The sequence below is a fragment of the Chanos chanos genome, chromosome 6, assembly GCF_902362185.1.
Source record: "Chanos chanos chromosome 6, fChaCha1.1, whole genome shotgun sequence".
Taxonomy (NCBI): Eukaryota; Metazoa; Chordata; class Actinopteri; order Gonorynchiformes; family Chanidae; genus Chanos; species Chanos chanos.
In genome coordinates, this window is record NC_044500.1 from 39,202,140 (window position 1) to 39,226,289 (window position 24,150).

The window sequence follows — 24,150 nt, forward strand, 5'->3', positions numbered from 1 at the left end:
CACAGAATTCACACAGATATTCACCAATACGCACATACGAACACTTTTACCAGGTTAATCCTCTCCAAACGGACACGGGGACTCTACATCAAAGGCACATCAGTACAGTACAACCAGGGAAGATGCGTCTTAATTATAGCACAGGTCTCATCCTGACAGGGTACGCCTGAATCTGGTGTGAGGTAGAGGAGAACAGACATACACTCCACTACCCCTCCAAAACTCCACCACCGCCTCCTCCCACTAAATTTATCCCAAAGGGTCAGCCAAAAAAAAAAAAAAAAAAAAAAAAAAAAAGGACAAGACGTTTCACATATCAGATAACACTCACATATCACATAACAGTTTTACACAGTTTTTATGTTGGTGTTGTTCTTGTTGTAACACTTTTTTTTTGTTACCAAAAACGTGTCTGCTGAGGGATTAAAATGGTTTTTTGTTTTTTTTTTTTCTAAATTATTTTGTTTCCCTGACCCCCAAAAATGCACAAAGCGTTTTCTTTCCTCATCTTACATTCTGTGTCAAAGTGCTGCAGCGGTGCTCTTCGCTCTTTTGAGATCGTCTTACCTCTGCTCGTCTGATTTTTGAGTGCTGTAGACAGACAGCTCTGTGTGGTTTGGGAGTTGAGAGAGAACCATCTACTTGTCCACACCCTGTCAGAGTGACAAGACTATGATCTAACCTCCGGCACTGTCACCACACACACACATACCGCTCCGCTCGGTTACAATGGATTCATCCTGCTTGCCCCCAAAACCAAACCGCACACTTGACACGCTGAGATTTCCATCAGCGCTCCGGCTACAACGTCGGATGACATGGCTGAAAGAGCGAGGAGACATGTCCGGGCCGACGGGTCTACACGCGTGTTTGTGTGTGCATATGTGTATGCGTGTTTAAGTCATCGCTTCATCAGAAACACCCACCTGGCTCCACACACCTGCATAGGCACACATCAAAACATTATAATGTTATAAAATGTATAATGTCTAAAATACATTATAATGTTTTTGGTGTGCACTTATGCAGGTGTGTGGAGCCAGGTGTGTGTTTGTGAAGGAATGTTATGATATAATACATTATGTTACACACTAATAATAATTCATTTACCAGGTAGTAATTTTTGAATAAGTCATAATGTTGCATTTTGCTACTCCTGTTCTACACTTTAAGGAACTCCAGTGTTACAGAGCTATAGAATGTGGGAGAATAAGCACAGATGTACTCTGTACGGTACATAATACAATAAGATCACAGTAGGATGCTTTCATTCAGCCTTTTGGTTTGTGTAGGCTGTGACTCACTGAAATACTTGTCAGTTCATTCTCACATAAACACATCACTGTTAGTGACCTCAACACATGCCCAAAGGCTGGTTCCAGCTTCACTAATGCTTCCTCCCCGGATTGCTCCTCTCTCCAGCATCAGTAGGCCAGGCCAGTGCCCATGAGAAACGGAAACATGGAGAAGCGTGAGTCTGATAGATGTGTTATTGGTATGTGATATACGCTCCAGGCCGTACCGTGACGCTGTCTCGTCTGTTCAGTTGTGTCTTGTTTTCTCTGGTTCATATCCGCCGCCGATGAGAGACGGCCCTTAAGTTCCAACGGTTCCTCCAAAAAACCTTTATCCAAAACAAATGAGGTCTTCGTGTTTTGACAGGTAGATACAGTAAGGTTGTGTGACATTTGTTGCCGTTGATAATGACAGTTAGAAGGAAACACTTCGTGTTTTTTTTTCCTGTTCTTTTGAATGTACAAGGTGTCCAAAGTAAAAAAAAAAAAAGGTAGTTTCCTTCTATTGGAAGTTTAGACCAGATGTTAAGCTTTGCTAAAACATTTAGCACATTTATATGCACATATATAAGGTCTATAAAACCAGCGAAAGTCCGGGCGGCATGCATATTTACAGTGCACCGATTCTGATTGGCCTCAGCCTCTCTTTTGTCTTTAGATATAAACGTTTCAGAGGAAGAGTATGACAACGCATTACTGGAAAGTTGTGCTTTGAAATTCGAGCTGAATACAATATTCCACTCAAGACACATTAGAAAAGAAGAGAAAAAGGCTCAAATACTAATTATGAGACATATTCCGCTGATGGAAGAGAGGGAATTGAATTTCAGATTAAACACGAGACAGGACTGTGCAGAAACTAAAGCTGAATCCAGTGCCACTGATGCTGACGGTCCACACATGCTGACACAGGCCGATGATTGAGGTTAGCAGTCTTTTCAGTTTTTGCGTGTGCTCAGTGTGTAATAAGGAGGCCATGGATGTAACTAAATAGTGTTCGGCACTGTCAGTACTGTTAATGGCATTAGTACCTGCCTCTTGTGCAGAGTAACAGTTACCAGGCATAGTAAATTCTAAGCAGAGGGAATATGTGCCCAAACCTGTCTTGTGTTTCTACGGAAATCCCATATCAGTTTATATCACACCGATGATAACGGAAATAAACAGTTGAACAAATGGAGATTATAATTGGCTAGAAACCTCTCGAGATGTTAGGTTACCTCATGCAAGAGTTTAAAAGGGTAAAATTCTGACAGTCTCTGCATTCTGTTAGATTTCTGTCTAAGTTGTCAACAAACGGTTGAAGTGGTCTGGACAAAAATAAATAGGATTGAAGTTTTGTCAGTGTTCTGCTCAAATCTGTCAGATAAACAGACTCTGGAGATTGACACACGTTAGCTCCAGGGAACAGTTTATCATTTTCAGATACACTCGTTTTACACACGATTCATCATTATCATACCAGCCTGTCATCACTTTTTATCCAAAAAATCAACATGTTATCTCACCACATATTATCTGTCTCGCATTAGAACAGGATGTGGGAAGGATTTCAAACACTCAAATTATGTTTTATGCAGACAGGGCTCATTACATATTCCATGCCTTTCATTTTGTTCAGTAGTCTTAAAGAGGTGTATTAATAGCCCACACTGGACCGTGAAAGTTTCTTGCTTCGTGGATGGTCTGAATGAATCAATAAACAGCCCATCTTATGATTTAAACATAAACCATTAACAATCGCCTGCTTACAACTGTGTATTTTCTCTAATTTAATAATACCATATGTTTTGCTATCGGTTTACATTTTGGATACCTGGCTTTACCTGTCTGTTTATGCAATCTCCATTTAAGTACATGGAGTATGAGTCCTGCTACGGTAATCTGAACAAACTGCTCTGCTGTCTTGAATAAGATTTTTGATTTTTCTGATCTGACATTGCCTTTGGCACCAGCAATCAACGATGTGTCTGTTTTAACTGTCAGGAGGAGCAGTTACTGGAAATCAGTAAATACAGGCTACAGCTGCCCATCTCTGGCTCAAGTTCTTCCATGTCACACTGTGTTGTAATTTGGACTTAAATACACAACATAAAAAGTATCTGCGACTCATCTTTCCTTTGAAATATTCATACACACACACACACACACACACACACACACACACGCACACACACACACACCTCTCCGTCTATACTGCCACCCCCCTCTTCCATTTGGGTGGGGCCCTTTGAGGTAATAAGAGGTAAGGAGTGAGCATGCAGCTCTCCTGCTCCACTCTGAGCTGATGGAGTACGGTGGGACTGAGGAGTGAATAAGAGGAGCATGAGCACAGGCATTCTCACAGATCTGGAATACAGACAGACAGTCTCTCAGCCGGCCCTTACACTCTCAACACTCTCTCTCCACAGACTCCCACCATACACAGAGCCGTTTCTGTTTCTCTTTTGTCGAATCTAAAAAGTAAGTATCAACCGTGCATGCACAGCCGCGAAGCTTAACTGCTAAGGTATCTTATTTCAAAGGCCCGTTGTTGTTGTTGATGGTGATGACTGGCAATGATATCAGTTTAAACCTAAACTAGGAGATAAAAGAACATTTCCTCCTGCTTTTCTGTTCTCACTCACGTATTAGGTGAGTCACTGAGCTCTGGTCAGTTAACTGACATCTGTTCATTTGTTAGACGCATTTGTAAATTTGATGGAGTCAGATTATCACGTGAGAAATCTCAAGTGAAAACCAAAAGATGTTCATTTTGAGTCAGTTCAGTGGATTGACATACGCAATGTATCAGATGTCCATGTTCATACATTTGTGCGATGTATATTTATAAAAAATAGACACCTGTAACCTGTAGCTCTAAAAACACAGTTCAGGCTAATTGTACAGCAAAGAAAATCTATCGAAAGAGAAAAAAAAATCTGATCAGTCTTCAATACAATATGTTCACATGTGTAGTGGGGGGATTGTCTGTCTCTACGCAGATAAGTTGAGGATGTGGAAAATTCTCATGTTTAGAATGATTGATCCACAAATTTACCAGTGACAGACATTTGATCTAATTTTGCTGAATTTAACTGTTTACAGAACTTTGTTTTAGCTGTCAGCGTTATCGGTACATCATCCCAGACACACCTCTGTCAAAGCCAATGATCGACTTGACGGTTTTAAGAATTAAATGTTTTTGGCAGCCATCGCGATCTCTTTAGGAAACCAAACACCATCTTTAAAGAGAGGGGAATTCCACTTGTCTCATCTCTCTGTCAAAGAGCCAGTCTTGTCTCCTTACACAGAGAGACTGAAGAGGGATTAAAAGTCATTTAAAGATTATTGGGGGAAATTACAGTTCTGCCTTCAGATTTAAAATGTTCATGGCTCCCACAGCTTTATAGCATTAATGGCACATGTATATTTTTTAATTCATAAATCCCTTGGCCACTGAAAGCAATGATCACTTTGTCTGTTTCCTCAGGATGACTGAGATAAGCCCACAATATAATCATTCTGGTTCACACCTAAGACAAATATTGCTGGTTTTTAAGTGAGAGTTGATCGATGTCCCAGGGTACATATAATATCGATGTATGTTTCATTTTTCACATTTCTATTGGCTAATCAAAGCACAGCCAAAACATTAAGTGTTACAATGTAATCACATAATAATTTACTGAATAAGTAGTAAGTGTTGTAAGTGTTACAATGCTTTGTAATCTCAGCTTACTTTTTTCAATCTCAACTTTTATTGTACATCTTGTTGAAAATTTTGGTGCAAACTCTTTATGTTAAAATCTCTGTTTGGTGCCTGGAAGTGTTTGTCTAAGTAAGCTTTTTATTCTGATCATCTAAACAGCAACTGAAAGAAGCAAGAAGACGAGGCAGGAGTATATTCCAGTCAACAAATCGGGATGAATTTCAAACCTGACCCTACATCCATCTGAAAAAAAAAGTCCTCAGATGAGAAACCTTAACAATGTTCAAGGGGCGTCATTAAACAGAATTTAAAGTTGGCTTTAAGTTAATCTCATAATTCTTTCCCTTAATTGAAAGAAGATGTGGAGAAGATGTGTCCTGATGATAGTCCACTAGTGCAACCTTTTAAAGGTTTCCAAATAGCATTGTGCTGGTGATTTTTCTTACCTGTGAGTGAATTACTTCTTTTACATTAATGTCTTGTTCAGCCAGGACAAGTCTATCAAGGTAAGACCGCCAAACCATATTTTTTAAAGGTGACTTACTCTTTTTAATCATTATCGGCGTTACTCAAGAGACAAATTCAGACTGCTTTCATCTGGAAAGGGCAAGATACCTCTCCCCATCATGAACTCATCTTTCTCACCTTCATTTGTGGAACAGCAGCATGGCTTCCTGAGCGGGGGCAGTATCCAATGTCAAATGGCTCCCTCTAGTGCACACAGAGGAAATCACAGCTGCTCGCAGCGACACTCGGGTAGTGATGCTATCAGCCACTGTGTGCCGTTCCTTTTCTACCCTGCCAGGGTAGAGCCAAGTTTTTTTGATGGTTCATACCGAGGAGGTCCCACGTTTCTTTCTTACCTGCCACCTTTCCACAGTCGATTCGGGGCGTATGAGTGCCCCTACGAACCTGCGTTCATCCAGAAACGCAACGAGAGGGAACGCCAGCGAGTCAAGTGTGTTAACCAGGGCTACGCTAAGCTAAGAGATCACCTGCCGGGGGCTTCCGGTGAGAAACGCTTGAGCAAAGTGGAAACTCTGCGAGCTGCCATTCGTTATATAAAGTATCTGCAAGACTTGGTAGCAGGGCATCCATCCAAAGGGAAACAGGAGCGTGAAAGCCCAGAGAGTAAAGCCTCCAGGCTAGACAGCTTAGGCTTCAGCGATGGAGGATCTCCTCATTCACTGTCTGTTTCCTCCTCTCCTGATCTCTACAGTGAGGAGTCTGAGAGCTCTGGGAGCTAAGGTCTACAGACACAAGCTCATCAGTATGGGCAGAAAATGGAAGGACATAAAGAAAAAAATTCTCAAAAAATCTCAAACGTCTGAAATTCCACTGCACCATGTTTTTTTTTTTTTTTTTAACTGTATTTTACCAATGTTTGTGAAATATGTACTTTGAATTTGTTTGTGCTCTGAAGTATGTACAGTAGCTCCGTCTTATGTATAGTTGACTTGCTAGTGTATTACAACAATATCAAATGTCTCTGACCAGCAATTTCAAATAGATGTTTTTGTTTTCTAGAGCTTTGGTGTACACAAGTGTTCTGGATCCCCTTTTTGGCATGTTACATATACTCAAGTGAAACTGTACACAAATATTGGTGTCTATAATATCCACTGTTGTGATTTTGCCACTTTCATTTTGTTGCACCCATACCTTCAATCTTCACTCTCAAATTGAGATTTAGAGAAATGAAACAGACACAGACTCAAGAACTTTAATAAGAACTGTAAATATCAAACAAACCGTGTTTGAACAAGAACACTCGCAAGTATTTAGCTCATTTAAACACTAAAAACTCAGGACAGCATGTGCTATTTCCATATATGTATGGAAATGTGGTATACATGTATGCAAATATATGTATGTGATGTTGTTCAGATTAGGGCTGGACCTCAAACTGGAGGCGGCTGTTTGGTTAATTGCGAGATGACCATGAATTCCTAACCAGCATGATAACAGTAACTGCATGAACTCTCCATCAATGCTCTAATCAACAGAGAAGTTGAAAGGAGTTGCGAAAAACTGGCGGCCATCACAGCTTATAAACAAATGGTTTACAGTAATTAAAAGGCTTTGTACAGATAACATTGTTTTGACAATGAAATTTCATGTTTCACAAGCAGGTCCTTTCATATCTGTGGCCAAGTCCATGTAACACCTCCTCTACCACCACCACCACCTCCTCCCCCAACACTGAGTGACAATCATTGTCTATATTTATTCTCTAAGCAAACCAGCTGCTCTGCTGACCAAATCCCTTCCCAGAGGAGGAGTCCTCTCCTGCTCCCATAGTGGAGAGTATAACAGTTAGGGAAAGAAAAAGACAGAGAGAAAGTGACTGGGAGAGAGAGAGAGAGAAAGAAAGAGGGCGGATAGAGGGAGAGAGAGCGGGAGAAGGGTAGAAGAGACAGAAAAGTAGGGGCCTCTGGGGACATACAGCACCTCATACCAGTGCTCATACACCAGAGCACAGGCACTCTATTGCTGCACACTCCAGTGAGGACCATCAGGACAGGGAGTTTAACACTGCAGCTCAAACAAGATGGAGGCAGGCAAAGAGGCCCCCATGAGCTCCTTTATCATGGACGAGGAGACGCTGAAGAGGAAGCAGAGGGAGAAGTTGAAGAAGTTGCAGGCGACAGGCGGAAACCCTCGGCCTGCCCGTTCCCTCTTCTTCCTCACGCTGAAGAACCCCTTCCGAAAGGCCTGCATAAGCGTTGTGGAGTGGAAGTATCCTTTCTGATGTTCCTCGGTACTTTGGTCGATCCACATCGTGTTATATGGTCATTTGATGTATTTTGGTCCATGTTGGATGGGTCAGGTGGAGTTGATTTAAATACGTGTGATGGACCTGGACAGTTTATCTGCTATTAATATTTCCAAGCTTTCTTCAGATAAAAATCTAACCTGACTTTAAGAAATGGAAACTTCTTCAGAGACTTTGTAGAGATGGTACTTATGTCTTCCACGAGGCAGTACAGGGACCATGCGAACGACCCACTGAGAGATATTGTTATTATGTAGGAGGAGAATAAACCTATGTCGTAATGTAAACATTTTACAGACTGGTATCAGGAGAGTGTGATGCTCCTTGTTTGACGAGAGATCTTTAATTTGGATGTTTACTTTTGAGTGTGACTATGGACTTTCAGCTGTAGATTGAAATGTGGACATGTGGACCCGTAAAAGACGAACTCCATCATGGTATTCTGAGGGGAGCAGCTGTCCTCTCTGGTCAGAGCCTAAAAACAGACACACTAAGCTGATAGAATTCTGTCTGTCACACAGACCCCAATAACAGACTTGGACAGTAACCAAGCGTGATCTATCAGTGAGTCTCTTTGAACATACACAGGGAGCAAATACTAATGACTGGCTTTTCAGTGATAAAGTTCCTGATCAAAGGCGACAACACAACAAGGTCAAATTCTATAGTAAAAGCCATGTCGTCACCTGAACGTATCTGAACATTTGTCTTTTTAGATTCAGAGAAATTTTTACTTTTGGATTTGAAAATGCTTGTTCAGGTTTTCCTGATAATTATTTATCTCCAAAGTTTTAAAGACAGTTTCCTTTAAACACGACTCATTAAATATGAGTATAACTGTTTAGAAGTGCAGTTGGTAGTTAGACATCTGTGTTAAAATATAGAGTATAATTCATATATATCAAATGACATGTACAGATGAGTTCATCTTTTCTATTCTCAATGGTCTACCACCACAGTATTGTAGAGTGAGCAAAAGTTGATCTTTCTGGCCAAATATGGTCTCAGCACAGCTTTTCTCATTGTCCTTTTCTGCTTCAGTGACGGTTATCCATTTGGATGACATTTGATTGAATTCCATAAATACAAACATCTAAATCTAAACATGAGATGTAAATATTATTTAAATAGCAGTTATACCAATATCAGCATTAAGAACATTACATCCTTTGTATATTTATAACACGTAACAAAACCTCAAAACCCCCTCAGTTAATTTTCCATGACTTCTGATCTCAGACCCTTTGAAATCATCATCCTATTGACCATCTTTGCCAACTGCGTGGCACTGGCTGTTTTTATGCCCATGCCAGAGGAAGACACCAACAATACCAACAGTAACCTGGTAAGTGTCCCCAACACCTTGATCAAACTGGGTGGCATGGAAGCCAGAGCTCCACCAGTTAGGCAGACTGCTCACACTAAGATAGCTAGTTATAAAGCAGCTGTAGTAGCTGTGACAGAGAGGGCAGTAGATACAGAGCCTTTCAGGCTGTGCCGTGGAATTGGGTTGGAGGGACTGTGAATAAACCAGGGGACCAGAGGAACTCTGGGTGGAATGTACACAAGACTCAGTTAGCATGGGCTAAAGAACACGGAGGCATCTACCAACAGTTACTCTGGCCAGAGCTATTTGGCAAGGCTAATGCAACTAACCATCACTATCCAGTTTGTGCCTTCACAAACTTTAACAAGGGATATCTGTTGTTTGCTCTGACTTACTAAAATCCTTGTCACCTCCCAGCTCTTTCTCTCTCTCTTAAACACACACACACACACACGCACACACACACACACACACACACACACACACACACACACACATACACACACACACACACACACACACACACACACACACACACACACACAGAGCATTCTTCAGTAAGATTGTGTTTCTGTTAACTATGACACCTATGTCTTAACACCTATTTACTGTACAGAAGTTTGAGTTCATCTTCAATTCAGTGATATTGACTGGTCCACACAATGTGCTGCTCTTACTCTGTGTTAAATGAGAAAGTCAATATTGACTTTCATACATCATCATTCCTTGTATAAGGCAAGATTCACCCAGGGGCCAAATAAGTAATATGACTCTTTAATGACTGACATAGCACTAATTGTTACATAATACCAGCAGGTATGTACCAACCTGTTTTGGGGCAGAAATTTGATATACTGTGCATACAACATTCAAAACGTAAACTGTGTTGCTCAAATGAGATGATTTTTTTGTAATAAAAAAGGTTTGTAGTTTCTATCAGACAGGAAAATACAATTTGTTCACTGACACAGTATAACAAAGAATGTAGACAGAAATAGACTATGTTTACTATGTCACAGTATGCCAAAATATTTCACAATATGTCTGTTTACTTTTTGGTTGACTACTGAGTGAAATATGCCAAGCTAAACTGTAATTAAAATATGAGGAGATCTGGTACATTGGAATTACTCCAATCCCAAACCCCCCACCAAAAAAAAACCCCAAAACAAAACATATTTTTGATGGAAATCTTTGTTTCCATTTTCAGTCTGGTTTGACGTTGCAGGTCACCAATGGAATGTGAGTTTGCGAGGACATTAGTAAAGTGGAGCATAGTAAAGCTGATATCATTGTGAGTGTGAATTTAGCTCCTGGCCGGCTTCTCCAGTAAAGCAACAGAAGGGAGCTTTGTTCACACCACAGGAATGACTGGAGCTTTATAAACGCCCCCCTGTAGCGTGCACAGTGTGGGTGTGAGTGGCCCTGCAGAATGTCCTTGACCCAGGTGATTGAGACGAGCAGGTGCTCCTGCCAACACTCTCTCGTTTTTTTTTGCCTGTGTGTCTAAAGGCTTTATATTTAGACCATCTCTGAATCCACACAACACACACGGATGGCGTGTGATAATGCCACGACGGCCCTTTGAGTAATCAATACGTGTGACTATGTGATTCTGCTGGTTAATGGCAAGGCTGTGATGTGTTCGTATGTATGGTGCCTACCATTGTCTATGAGTGTGCACGCGAATGAGTGTATGTATTTGTTAGTGGTGCCCCAGATAAATATCTAATCACTCCAACACATATGCCCATTTTAAACAAGTGGAGCTTCGTTTTCCAAATAAAGTATCAAACCTGAAATAGATCACAATGTTGCTGAGAGATCTATTTTCTTATTAACACCATGTCTGGTTGATCTTGATGTGCCATGAGGAATACAAGAGAGGGGACTATAGTAAGAAAGACACCAATGCCTGGGAATCTGCGGCGTAGCACATGTATGTTATTCAATGGATACCAGTCCTGTAACAGGAGACGGGTGACATGACAGACTATGTCCCTACAGGTCTCCCTTCTAAGACATACATATACAGGGTCATGACACTTCATAAAGATACAGACGAATATAACCAAGACTTAACATTTCGCTGACGTTGTGTTAATAGTCAGCGTTCATGTAATGGTGAAGCTATGGCGTGAATCTGTTAAGTTAAATTAAGTTTTGTCAAATAAATGATGACTAATATTGTTTTGTGGTGGACTTTTTTTTAGGAAAGCCTGGAATATATTTTCTTGATCATTTTCACACTGGAATGCTTCCTGAAGATAGTGGCGTACGGATTACTCTTCCACGCAGACGCCTACTTACGGAACTGCTGGAACATATTAGACTTTGTTATTGTGACCATGGGGTAAGCACGCATAATCAAATTAGAGTTAAACACCATACATAATGGTGCATTTCACATACTTCTGATGAAACTCACCGGGTCTGTGGTCTCTCCTCCTCAGGCTCTTCACCATAGTTGTGGATTTCATCAATAACATCAGTGGAGTTGAGGCTCCAGTGGAGCAGAAAGGAGGGGGCTTTGACATGAAGGCCCTGAGAGCTTTCAGGGTCCTGCGGCCACTCAGACTCGTCTCAGGGGTCCCCAGTAAGTTTAGCGGAAACAGGAGAGTCTACGCTGCACACTGTTTGTGTCGTTGACAAAGTATGGTACTAAACCGAACCTAGGTCGTAGACAATTTCTTACCTTAACCCTGCCCTTTAAATTTTCATTCTATGTAAAATAGTCTACGTCTTTAAGCCTGCATTGATGGGAATAACAACAATGAAAAAAACTTTAGAAATCTACTGAATCTACATATCTTTCATCAACTTTGTGAAAATCTGTTTGTGTCTTTACCCTAGGCCTTCAGGTGGTTATGAGCTCCATTTTAAAGTCCATGCTGCCCCTCTTCCATATCTCCCTGCTGGTGTTCTTCATGGTCACCATCTATGCCATAGCAGGCTTAGAGCTCTTCAAGTGCAAGATGCACAAAACCTGTTACTACACTGGCACTGGTAAGAAATTACTGTAAGCAGAAATGGACACCTAATCTATACCAACACTGGATACTGCAGTCTCCAAATCCATACAAACATAATCCATACAAAAAAAACCAGACCATTCTTCTGCATCAGGCTATCGTAAAGTTCCTCTACCTGTGTTTATGCGGTATTGATTCCAAGTCATTGAAATACTGTGAACCTTCTTTCATGAAGATATCATTGCCACTGTGGAGAACGAAAAGGCGTCCCCCTGTGCCCAGGCAGGAAACGGCCGTCGCTGCACAATGAACGGCACCGAGTGCAGGGCAGGCTGGCCTGGGCCCAACAACGGAATCACTCACTTTGACAACCTGGGTTTCTCCATGCTCACTGTGTACCAGTGCATCACCACTCAGGGCTGGACAGACGTCCTCTACTGGGTCAGTCTTGGCACCAAGATAGTTCTAACTGCTATAACACGTGCATTCTTCAGTAATGAAGTCTTTATAACCTGTTAAAATACAAGCGGGTTTGTTTCACCCACCCCATCCCTCTTTACTTCCCCCTCTCCGCTTCCCATTGTCTCCCTCTGTCTGTGTAGGTGAACGATGCTATAGGGATGGAGTGGCCCTGGATGTACTTTGTGACACTCATTTTGCTGGGCTCTTTCTTTGTGCTCAATCTAGTCCTGGGTGTCCTGAGTGGGTAAGCTGATGCTGACTGAAAAATCTGTGCGACATTACTCATCGATCTGGAGTTGTGTGCTATTTGAACTTTCCCTGTTAGGCTCCTTTGATCAATATTTTAAAGTATGTCATCTGTGACATGCATGAATGAATAATTTCATCGCTACATTTAAGAGGTGTGTTGTATGACGTATTAAAGCTTAAATCATCAAAGACATGTTCTCATGTCCTCTGGTTCTCTCTCTCTCACTGTGTCAGCGAGTTCACAAAAGAACGAGAGAAGAGCTCAAGAAGCGGAGAGTTCCAGAAGCTTAGAGAACGGCAGCAGCTTGATGAGGACCTGAAGGGCTATATGGAATGGATCACCCAAGCCGAGGTTATGGACAATGACCAGGAGGGTCAAGGTGCCTCTTACTATTTAATATTCATTATGTTCTCTATTTCATTATCATAGTTTTTTTTCTCAGCCCTCTCACTCAATTTGAGCTCAGAGACACGCTATAAAATCAGTCTGAAATCAAAATGAGCGGTATCATTTGTGCAGCATACATATGGCTCTACGCACAATACAGTCAGTATATTCATATGTAATGCTTCTTCAATAGGACTTTTGCCTCTCACTGAGGGGGGCTCAGAAGAGAGCTTGTTTGAGATTGAAGGACTCAACCATCTGATGTTCTATGTGTGAGTAAAACAAACATTCTAACAGGCTGAGCATCCAGCTGTTCTCTTTAACAGCTAACGTTTCATTAGCATGAAACCCATTAAAAACAGTTATGGGTCAGCAAATGACTCTCCTACAGGTGCAGTGAAATTTGTATAAGGCACTTACATCTTGTTTCCATTCAGACGTCGTGCTCGTCGCTGGAACCGTTTTTTCAGGAGAAAGTGTCGCACCTTCGTGAAATCCAAGTTTTTTTACTGGCTTGTCATCTTGCTGGTCTTCCTCAACACCCTGGCTATTGCCACTGAGCATCACCAGCAGTCCGAGTCCCTGACTAACCTACAAGGTCAAGTATGACCTAATTGTATTTGTGTCATGTTACATTACATATTTTTGTAAGACGTTCAGTGAATGACGATATATTTTTATCTTTTCCACAGACAACGCAAATAAGGTGCTGTTGTCCCTGTTTGCGGTGGAGATGTTCCTGAAGATGTATGCCTTGGGCCTGCCATCTTACTTCATGTCTTTGTTTAACCGTTTTGACTGTTTCGTTGTCTCTGTGGGCATCCTGGAACTCATCCTAGTGCACATGGATGTCATGTCCGTCATGGGCATATCTGTGTTACGTTGCATTCGACTGCTGCGCCTTATCAAAGTCACCAAGTATGTGCAACACATAAATAGTCCCATTAAAAATGATCCTAAATAGTCTTTAACTTCTCAGTCATGATTGATTGTCATTTGACTAGCGTCAGGAGTTCTTTGGTATACTTTTGTGTCATATTGTGACATTCAGATGCCCAGTTTTAGTCACCATAATCTGTACAATTCTGTGGCTTTGTCTCAGGTACTGGACATCACTTAGTAATTTGGTGGCATCCCTCCTGAATTCAGTCCGCTCCATTGCCTCCCTTCTCCTGCTCCTCTTCCTCTTCATTGTCATTTTTGCTCTCCTGGGAATGCAAGTGTTTGGAGGAAAGTTCAACTTCCCTGACCAGAAAATTCGGCGAAGCAACTTTGACAACTTTCCCCAGGCTCTGATCACTGTCTTCCAGGTGTGTGTGAAATGATGGAATGCAATTAAATATCCACTAAGGCTCTATTAAAATGGTGCATTTGCATCACCAGAGCCTCACTGCTTTCTGATTATTCAGTACGACTCAATCTGAACACTGAGATTTCTGCTTCTCCTCATCTGTAGATCCTGACTGGAGAGGACTGGAACAACGTGATGTATGATGGCATTATGGCCCACGGTGGCCCAGCAATACCAGGGATTCTTGTCAGCATTTACTTCATCATCCTCTTCGTTTGTGGAAACTGTATCTTTCATCCGACTGCTGTCATTATACTGTAACTCTGTGTGTGTGTGTGTGTGTGTGTGTGTGTGTTTCTGCTTGTTAGACTGGAAATGTATTTGTATGGCTTTATAAAAGATATTCACATTATTTGAGTTTTTGCCTTGAGCCTCATCATACAGACATTCTTCTGAATGTATTCCTGGCCATTGCTGTTGATAATCTAGCAGAGGCGGAGAGCCTGACCTCAGCTCAGAAAGAGAAAGCAGAGGAGAAGAAGCGGAAAAAATTGCTAAGGTAATTGACAGGTTCAGAAGATCAGTTCTGGCAGACCCTGATGTGAAAACCCAATTAACAGTTTATCTGTCTTCCTCAACTCCTCCTGTTACATTCAGAGCTAACCTCCCAGATAAGGCCGAGGAGGAGAAAGCACTGATGGCTAAGAAACTGGCAGACCAGAGAGCCAAAACAGAGGGAATACCTACGACAGCCAAGGTCTGTACATTTAATCTGACAACTGCTACTTAAGACTACATTATAACGCTAACATCGATTTGTATCATTATTACAGGTGTCATAACACATTGTTACACCACTATAACCTTTTTTACAACATGAGACTATGGTATATGTGATGAGCGTACGTTTGATTCAGAGGTTTTAGTTTAACTTACTTTAATGTGTACTTTTGACAGCTCAAGGTGGATGAATTTGAGTCAAATGTGAATGAAATCAAGGACCCCTTTCCTCCTGCCGATTTTCCAGGTAAAGTTGTAGTTTGTTCAGGACAAGATTCAAATTTACCAGGGTATTCTGAGATATGTTACATGACATTCCTTCTCTGGGTTTATTTCAAAGGTGATGATGAGGAGGAGGAGCCAGAGATTCCTCAGAGTCCAAGACCTCGACCAATGGCAGACCTGCAGCTAAAAGAGACAGTGGTTCCAATGCCAGAAGCCAGCTCCTTCTTCATATTTGGACCACAAAATAAGTCTGTGTCAGACTTTAGTAATTTTTTTGGCAATTTACTTGTTTTTTTTTTTCTTCTGTAAGTAAGAGAATGTCTATGCTGACAGTGAATCTCTTCTTCTCCCACTCTCAGGTTTCGAAAGCTGTGTCATCGCATCATCAATGCCACCACATTTACCAACATCATCCTCCTCTTCATCCTGCTCAGCAGCATCTCTCTGGCTGCTGAGGACCCTATTGACCCTATGTCCTTCAGAAACCAGGTGCCCCGGAGACAACTTCTCTTCAATCTTTCTAATTTTTTATTTCTTTCTCTGGTTTCTCCATTATTCCCCGCCTTTAGTGAAAGAAATTTGAAATGTACAGCTCTTGTTGGCCATAGCTGGCTAGTAATATTTGTAAGCTCGGTACACATTGCAGACACATTGCTACACAGATCCATCACTGCATCACGATAATTTAATGTATTCATTTCTGCTACAGGTTCTGGCTTATGCGGACATTGTGTTCACCTCAGTATTTACAGCTGAGATTGTGCTCAAGGTAATAATATTCATAGTCATGCCCATATTTGAGCACAGCTTTTGGTGGAAACGTACTGACTTAATATTCCTCTGTCATTCCCTTCTTTCACAGATGACCACTTATGGTGCCATCCTACACAAGGGCTCTTTCTGTCGCAATTCATTTAACATCCTGGACTTGATAGTCGTTGGTGTCTCTCTGCTGTCGATGGGAATGGAGTGAGTGAGGAAAAACTTGTACTTGTCACCACTGTGTGTCATTTAATCATTTCACAGCAATTAATCACTAGAACATTGTCTTCCAATTCCAGTTTGCTAATGCTGTTGTCCAGTTGCAATGCAACAGAATTTCAATTTAACTCAGTGGTATTATCTTGGTGTTTTCTCAGAGGTGATTAGGGGAACCATAGTGTTGTTGTAATCACACAAGATTAGACTTGTTTTGTGTGCTTGTCCCCATACTTTCCCTGTCACTGCAGGTCAAGTGCCATCTCCGTGGTGAAGATTCTGAGGGTGTTAAGAGTCCTGAGACCTCTGAGGGCTATAAACAGAGCCAAAGGCCTTAAGGTGATCCCATTCAGATCACCAGTTCATCTCCAGTTCTCCTGAGGCTTTGATGTGGGTTTAAAGCGAAAGCTGATATTCTCCTCTCTTTTTGTAGCATGTGGTTCAGTGCGTGTTTGTGGCCATCAAGACTATTGGAAATATAGTGTTGGTCACCATGCTCCTTGACTTCATGTTTGCCTGCATAGGAGTCCAGCTGTTTAAAGTGAGTATTTGACATGAAGTGAATGAGAAGTCTCATGCAGAGGATCGAGCTGAGACATTAGAGTGAGCTATGGGTAAATTTATTTTTCTTTTCTGAAGGGGAAATTCTACGCTTGCACAGATCCACTCAAGATGACTGAAGAAGAGTGCAAGTAAGTTTTCATTCTTTCTTCTTCTTTTTCATTTTAATGCCTTTATCAGACGTCTTAGTTTGACTTTCTCTACATCTTGTCCCACTTAAAATCTTCACATTTATTTTGTAAGGGGAACATTTATAAAGTACCAAGAGAATGCTCTCCACGACATGGTCATCCGCAAGCGGGAGTGGATTAACAGTGACCTAAACTTTGACAACGTCCTGAATGGGATGCTGGCTCTCTTCACCGTATCAACATTTGAGGGTTGGCCGAAGTATGTCATTTAATCAGGAAATAATTGTTCATTTTGTACACATCTCTGTATAAGATACACCTAGGACAGTGGTTTTAAACTCCAGTCCTGGGGACCCCTGTCCCGCACATCTTTGTTTTAACCCTCCATTATCACAACTAATTCACTTAATCAAGAGTTTGATGATTAGTTGATCAGTGGAATCAGGTGCACTGGTGCTAAGCTGAAACAAAGAGAGCCCCTAGGACAGTGGAAAGCCATTGACCTAGGACTATACAGGACACGGCAAGTCTCTAAATACTGTCACACCATACAGACCTAACTCTTGTCTCCCTGTCTTTAGGCTGCTGTACAAGGCCATAGATTCAAACATGGAGGATGTAGGGCCTGTCTACAACAATCGAATCGAGATCTCAATCTTCTTCATTGTCTACCTCATCCTCATCGCCTTCTTCATGATGAACATCTTTGTAGGCTTTGTCATTGTCACCTTCCAGGAACAAGGAGAGCAGGAATACAAGAACTGTGAGCTGGACAAGAACCAGGTACACTGCATAACGCAACAATAATTAAAACCAGGTCAAGTGAACTCACTCCTTGGTTACACATTCCAAACTTACTTAAAACTTGTTTCACGCTCTAAAATTAGCTTTGAATGATCCCATATTAACATTACTTGCTCTCTTTGAATTTCAGCGTCAGTGTGTGCAGTACGCTCTCAAAGCCCGGCCTCTTCGATGTTACATTCCTAAGAACCCGTACCAGTACCAGGTGTGGTACATAGTGACGTCCTGTTATTTTGAATATCTTATGTTCCTCCTCATCATGCTGAACACCATGTGTCTGGGCATGCAGGTAAGATCACAGTGACCATCTCCACCACTCATACAAACATGATCTCTTGTCAGCAATGGAAAATCTGAGTATGACATACAGACAGCATTTATGGCATTGTTTATGACAATATCATAACACAGAGAGATAGTTGATAATGGCAGTCAGTGTCTGTCATTTCCAAACTCTGTTTCTCTCCAGCACTGTAACCAGTCTGATCACGTGACTCACCTCTCAGATATGTTGAATGTTATCTTCACTGTACTCTTCACTGTGGAGATGATTCTCAAACTCATGGCCTTCAAAGCTAAGGTGAGACACCAAAGGAACCTTTTTCCAGACTGAGCAATGGAAAGTGTTTTACGGTCTGAAACCCTCCTCACTGAATGTCCCTTCACCTTGACAGGGCTATTTTGGAGACCCGTGGAATGTCTTTGACTTTGTCATTGTTGTTGGCAGCGTTGTTGACGTCATACTGAGTGAGATTGATGTAAGTATCAATGCGGTGACTAACATTTTCCATTTTTTTCTAACCGGTAAAATCACACTGACATGGTTACTGAGAAAATGCTGAGAGTTTTATTTTGAGTTGGATGATTGAGTTTGGAATGTGTTTTTCCAATACTCCGGTCCAGAGACACACAAACCAGGCACCCCTGTCAGCTCTTCATTCCAACTCTAGCACAGACGAGATGGTCAGTACCTTTAAGTGTATCTCCCCCAGCTATGCCTCAGTCTGATCCACTGCTCTGTTGTATTGGTCACACAATCTACAGAGTCATTCCAACACACATCCCATTACAGTGCTCCATACTCCCATGCATTGCCTCCTTCATCCACACATTCTCCTCCACCTCCTGCCGTGTGCTCATGATGCTTTCATTTCTGTCCCAAAAGCAGACGGTCATATCAAAGGCATTCATAAGCCAATTTGTGCCAGCGACTGTATCCAGCTCCATAATGGAGTGGAAAGCTTTTCTTATTCTCTCTGAGATGCCGTCGGGATTTTTGTCTTGAGAGGAACTCTCTCCCTCCCCCCTCATGTTGTCTCTGTGTCCATCTCTCCTGAGCACTCAGCACAAACACCCATGTCTGATACTTGGCTTGGCACCACCACTGTGTCCCACAGAGCCCCGATATTTTCTCTCGTAAAAGTTCATCCACCTCCCATTTTCTCATTTTCCTCTTACAGGCTGCCTTGGCCTCACAAGGAGGACTCTACTGTCTCCATGGATGTGCAGTAAGTGTCTATCAGCACTTCATGCATTCTCCCAGTCAGAGTTGTTAACTGGAGGAATTACAAAGTGGTATTAGCAAATTCAAACTTCATCCATTGCATAACAGAAATTTTGCATGCATATTAAATATTGATATATAAATACATATATATTAAATGTTAAAGAAAAACACTTTCAAAAAAAAAAAAAAAGGAAAACATTTTCCCTTGTGCATTTAATAGTCAAAGAACTCCACTACTTTGTCAACGATTTAACACCTATCATATTTGAAAATGAAACTATTGATTTGTGTCCACAAGGAAATATTTCAACTACAACTGTATTTTACTTTGTCAGGAGGTGAATCCAATGCAAGCTATAGCTGTAAGTATTTTCCATCTTAATTTCCTACCGTGTGTTTCTGTTGTTCTGAATAAGTTCATTAACTATATTATGTTGAGGTAAATTCTAAATTCTAAATACTGTTTTTGATTTTGATCTCCACAGGAGTCAGAAAATGCTCGTGTGTCGATCACATTCTTCCGTCTCTTCCGAGTTATGCGTCTTGTGAAACTTCTGAATCGCTTTGAGGGAATCAGAAATCTACTGTGGACATTTATTAAGTCTTTCCAGGTACGTTGTTCAATGAGGACAATTAATCTAGCACAACAGATAAATGATGAATCAGCCTTGAAACAAACTGCAATACAGAAATCAATGCATAGCTTGCTATTCACATGTCTGATTTCTGACCTATTTTTGCATCCACTGTAGGCCCTTCCCTATGTGGCCCTACTCATTGTGATGCTTTTCTTCATCTATGCTGTCATTGGGATGCAGGTAAAGACCAAATTAATCTTTGCCATCACCTGGAGATAAGCCTGCAGGCATGTGTAAACTGACCACAAGTCCATGTTTTTACAGGTGTTTGGTAAAATTGCGCTAATAGACGGCACACAGATAAACCGGAACAGCAATTTCCAGACATTTCCGCAGGCAGTCCTAGTGCTTTTCAGGTGAGAACACCACCTAGACCATGTGCAACTCACTGCTTCATTGGTTTGTAAGCTTTGCACACATCAGAATATATTCACCCGGTTTTACTGAAGCCTACCTGAACTTGTGCAGGTGTGCCACAGGTGAAGCCTGGCAGGAAGTCATGCTGGGCTGTATGTATGGGCAACGCTGTGACCCTAAATCAGACTACCTTCCAGGAGAGGAGTACACCTGTGGTGCCAACTTTGCCATCCTCTACTTCATGAGCTTCTACATGCTCTGTGCTTTCTTGGTAAGACAAACATACAACATTTATTACATTTAAAGCCAATGTTCACACACGCGAGTGTTTATACTAAATATCTTTCACTGCAGATCATCAATCTATTTGTGGCAGTAATCATGGACAACTTTGACTACCTAACTCGAGACTGGTCCATACTGGGACCACACCACTTGGATGAGTTTAAAAAAATTTGGGCAGAATATGATCCAGAAGCCACGTGAGTAAAAGAGTTTATGAAGTTCCAGGCTTCTTAAAGGCAACTAAATTGTGAATTCATCTGCAATTAATTTCCTCCCTGTAGAGGATATTATCTTAGAAAATCAGTTGTTGGTTCTACTTAAAGTCAGGTATTTGAACATTTAAAAATTTCTTCATTTCACTTACTTTTGACATTTAATTTTCCATTGTTTAATTTCATGTCAATCTTGATAAAGTGGGAGAATCAAACATCTTGACGTGGTGACACTGCTGAGGAGAATACAACCACCTCTAGGTTTTGGAAAGTTCTGCCCACACCGTGTAGCTTGTAAGGTGAGATACTCATAAAAGCTCTATCACTGAAAGAGGGCAGAAGGTTGTCTAATTTCCATTCAGAATTCTCTAATTCTGTAACTTTTGCTTTGTATTTTCCCAGAGGCTGGTATCCATGAACATGCCTCTAAACAGCGATGGTACAGTCACCTTTAATGCTACTTTGTTTGCCTTGGTCAGAACAGCCCTAAAGATTAAAACTGAAGGTAAATCTACTCCCTCTTTATTAACACACACAGTCATGGACATGATGAGCATCCAAGTGTTCGTGTATGTACCATCTGTATCCATGGTCCATACTGTAATGCTGGATGTGGATTATTGTCAAATGGTTTAGGTAACTTTGAACAAGCAAATGAAGAGCTAAGGGCAATTATTAAGAAGATCTGGAAACGAACAAGTATGAAGCTACTGGACCAGGTCATTCCACCCATTGGAGGTGAGCGATACCTCATAGGAGTTAAATTTTAACTACATAAATTGGAATTCGTGCATCAACTGTCCATCCTGTCAAACATCTATTTTTCTCAGTCAAAGAATAGTCTGAGTGTTCATGTTTGTGTTCTATTATAATGCAGCTGTCTGTTTTGATGCGTGTCTTTGAATTGTCTGCATTTAATAAATCCTTCATTTCAGATGATGAGGTGACTGTGGGGAAATTCTATGCCACCTTCTTGATCCAAGATCACTTCCGAAAGTTTATGAAGCGTCAGGAGGAGTATTACGGTTATCGCCCCACCAAAAAGAAAAACACGACGGAGATACAGGTAACCTCTTGCATCTCCACTTGATCAAAAACAACTGTCCAGCATGTCTCTTTTCGCATTGAATTTTTTTTTTCCTGCACAGTCCTCACCTGTCCTCCTCCACTCATTTCTCAGGCTGGCCTCCGAACCATTGAGGAGGAGGCTGCTCCAGAACTACAGAGGGCGATCTCAGGAGACCTCATGGCAGAAGAAGAGATGGACCGCGCCATGGAAGAGGCAGCCGAGGAAAACGTCTTCAGAGTGAGTAGACAAGGACTGTTAACCCTGAATGACAAAGAATAGGAAGCGAAAGTGTTTATGTTGGTTTAAGTTGTACCACTTAATTCATGAATGTTTCTGTCCCACTGGATATTTGCCTTGTAAACAGCGAGCAGGAGGTCTTTTTGGGAACCATGTGGACCCGTTTAGTATGGAGCATGGGTCGCCACTGTCAAACCAAGCGACCAGCCAACGCCCTCTGCAAATTGCAGACAGCAAGCCAGAGGAGGCTGAGGCATCCCCTAGCTCACCCTCCTACCAGCATTACCACACAAACACCAACAACAACAATGTAAACAATAACGGTAGTCAATGGTAAGTGTGAGCTCTATTTTAAAGCACTCTTGTGTATTTGTGTGCCTAGAAGGATTTGTGTTAATAGGGAACATGACATGAGTGCCTTTACTATCACTAACTAATAATCTAGGTTTACCCATGAAGACGAGAGATATGTTCAGACCAGTCCCTTGAGCTCAACAATCAATCCTTTCAGCAAGACACATCAACATTACTCATCAGGTCTGATCTAAAAATGTGTTTATCCATTTGATCATTTGAAAACCAACTTAAAAACACAATGATATCTGAAATCCCCCTCACAGATTTCCTTTTAAATTAACAGAATGCAAAATATTCCTGAACTTTCCATATATATTTAGTTTCTTCCTCTGTGTTCTCTTTTCCATTAGGATATCCCACTCTTTTCCCGGTTGAAAACAGCCTTGAATCAGCTGATGGCACTCAGGTATAATAATGCTCACAAATGTGACTCGTGTGCTCATGAGTTCGTTTTACGATCTTTGATTATATCATTCTTGCAAATATTATTAATATCTCCAAATTTATAAAGTGCAGAGCACAAATGATTTTATCATAACATTATTTTGTTGCATTTTCAGATCAGCCGCTGTATCAGGGAGGCAGCTGGACTACAGGCCCTTGTGTCTGCAGCTGATCTGCTTATCCGGGAGGTAAACAGAAATCTCAGAAAATAATATTAATATGTAACCATATGGCATGCAAGGACAACTGAACAAAATCAGTTAAACAGGGCACCATTTTGATCCTGCCTTCCTGCCTTCTTCTTCTTCTTCTTCTTCTACTTCTTCTCCTTTGCTTTACTTTCTGCCCAAAAACATCAGGTCCTAATTGCAGGAGGTTTGGAGACCTTGGCAAATGACCCTAGCTTTGTTTCTGTGACAAAGCGGGAGATGGCTGAAGCTCTGCACATGGACCTGACAGACATGGAGAATGCAGCACAGACCATTTTAAAAAGACGTAAAGGATGGAGTGTTACCACCGGCCAATCAGAGTCTATGATGTCAGCAACTATGGACAGCCATGTGTAGAGTGTGTGGTACTGTGCATAGTATGTCCATGTGATGGTCACCTTTATACAATGTGAATGTGGCTTAATGACTGAGGCATGACATGCCACACTTAAGACAGGTCACATTTAAAATGAGAAAGGTTATGGTTGGCTGACCGTGATAATGTATCTCCTTGATGAGATCAAGAACTGAAACATAATAGCTGTGTTCCATTATGCATTGGAACGGCGACGAGGGTTCTGGCACATTTATAGAGCTGTTCTCTTCAGACACTGTTTCAGAAGTGATTTTATTCAAATCCAGATAGGCCTATCACTACTGTCACCCTTCGAGGATTGAGTTGACAGTTAATTTTTAAGTGATGCTATGGCCTAAAGCTGGGGGATTAGGATGTAAATCAAGGCAGAGAGAAAAATGTCCTCTGGATGAGCTGGATGTACTGAACAACTTTTTTAAAACAAAACTCTGTGGGTTATTTTCTTTCCTTGATTCAGATGTTCTTGTTACTGACTTTCTTTGAAACTAAATGACGGTATGTCCTTTTTTGTCCACATTATTTATTCATA

At 41.3% G+C, this 24,150-nt stretch overlaps 1 protein-coding gene across 1 annotated transcript; it reads left to right on the forward strand.

Moving 5' to 3' along the window:
• The first annotated feature begins 7,537 nt into the window (after window positions 1–7,537).
• cacna1sa (calcium channel, voltage-dependent, L type, alpha 1S subunit, a) lies at window positions 7,538–23,602 on the forward strand. The gene is given in 44 exon segments (XM_030778343.1): window positions 7,538–7,725; window positions 9,002–9,107; window positions 11,303–11,442; window positions 11,543–11,685; window positions 11,943–12,095; window positions 12,297–12,502; window positions 12,664–12,767; window positions 13,007–13,152; window positions 13,354–13,432; window positions 13,598–13,758; window positions 13,853–14,078; window positions 14,263–14,470; window positions 14,617–14,737; window positions 14,896–15,010; window positions 15,109–15,208; window positions 15,409–15,478; window positions 15,572–15,704; window positions 15,816–15,945; window positions 16,166–16,225; window positions 16,319–16,425; window positions 16,686–16,773; window positions 16,868–16,975; window positions 17,074–17,126; window positions 17,239–17,385; window positions 17,708–17,909; window positions 18,061–18,219; window positions 18,400–18,510; window positions 18,605–18,688; window positions 19,391–19,438; window positions 19,773–19,799; window positions 19,923–20,048; window positions 20,190–20,255; window positions 20,340–20,431; window positions 20,544–20,703; window positions 20,787–20,914; window positions 21,132–21,228; window positions 21,332–21,434; window positions 21,566–21,667; window positions 21,865–21,995; window positions 22,110–22,235; window positions 22,363–22,563; window positions 22,565–22,599; window positions 23,170–23,224; window positions 23,396–23,602. Coding segments are annotated over 44 exon segments (5,352 nt in total).
• The last annotated feature ends 548 nt before the right edge of the window (window positions 23,603–24,150 follow it).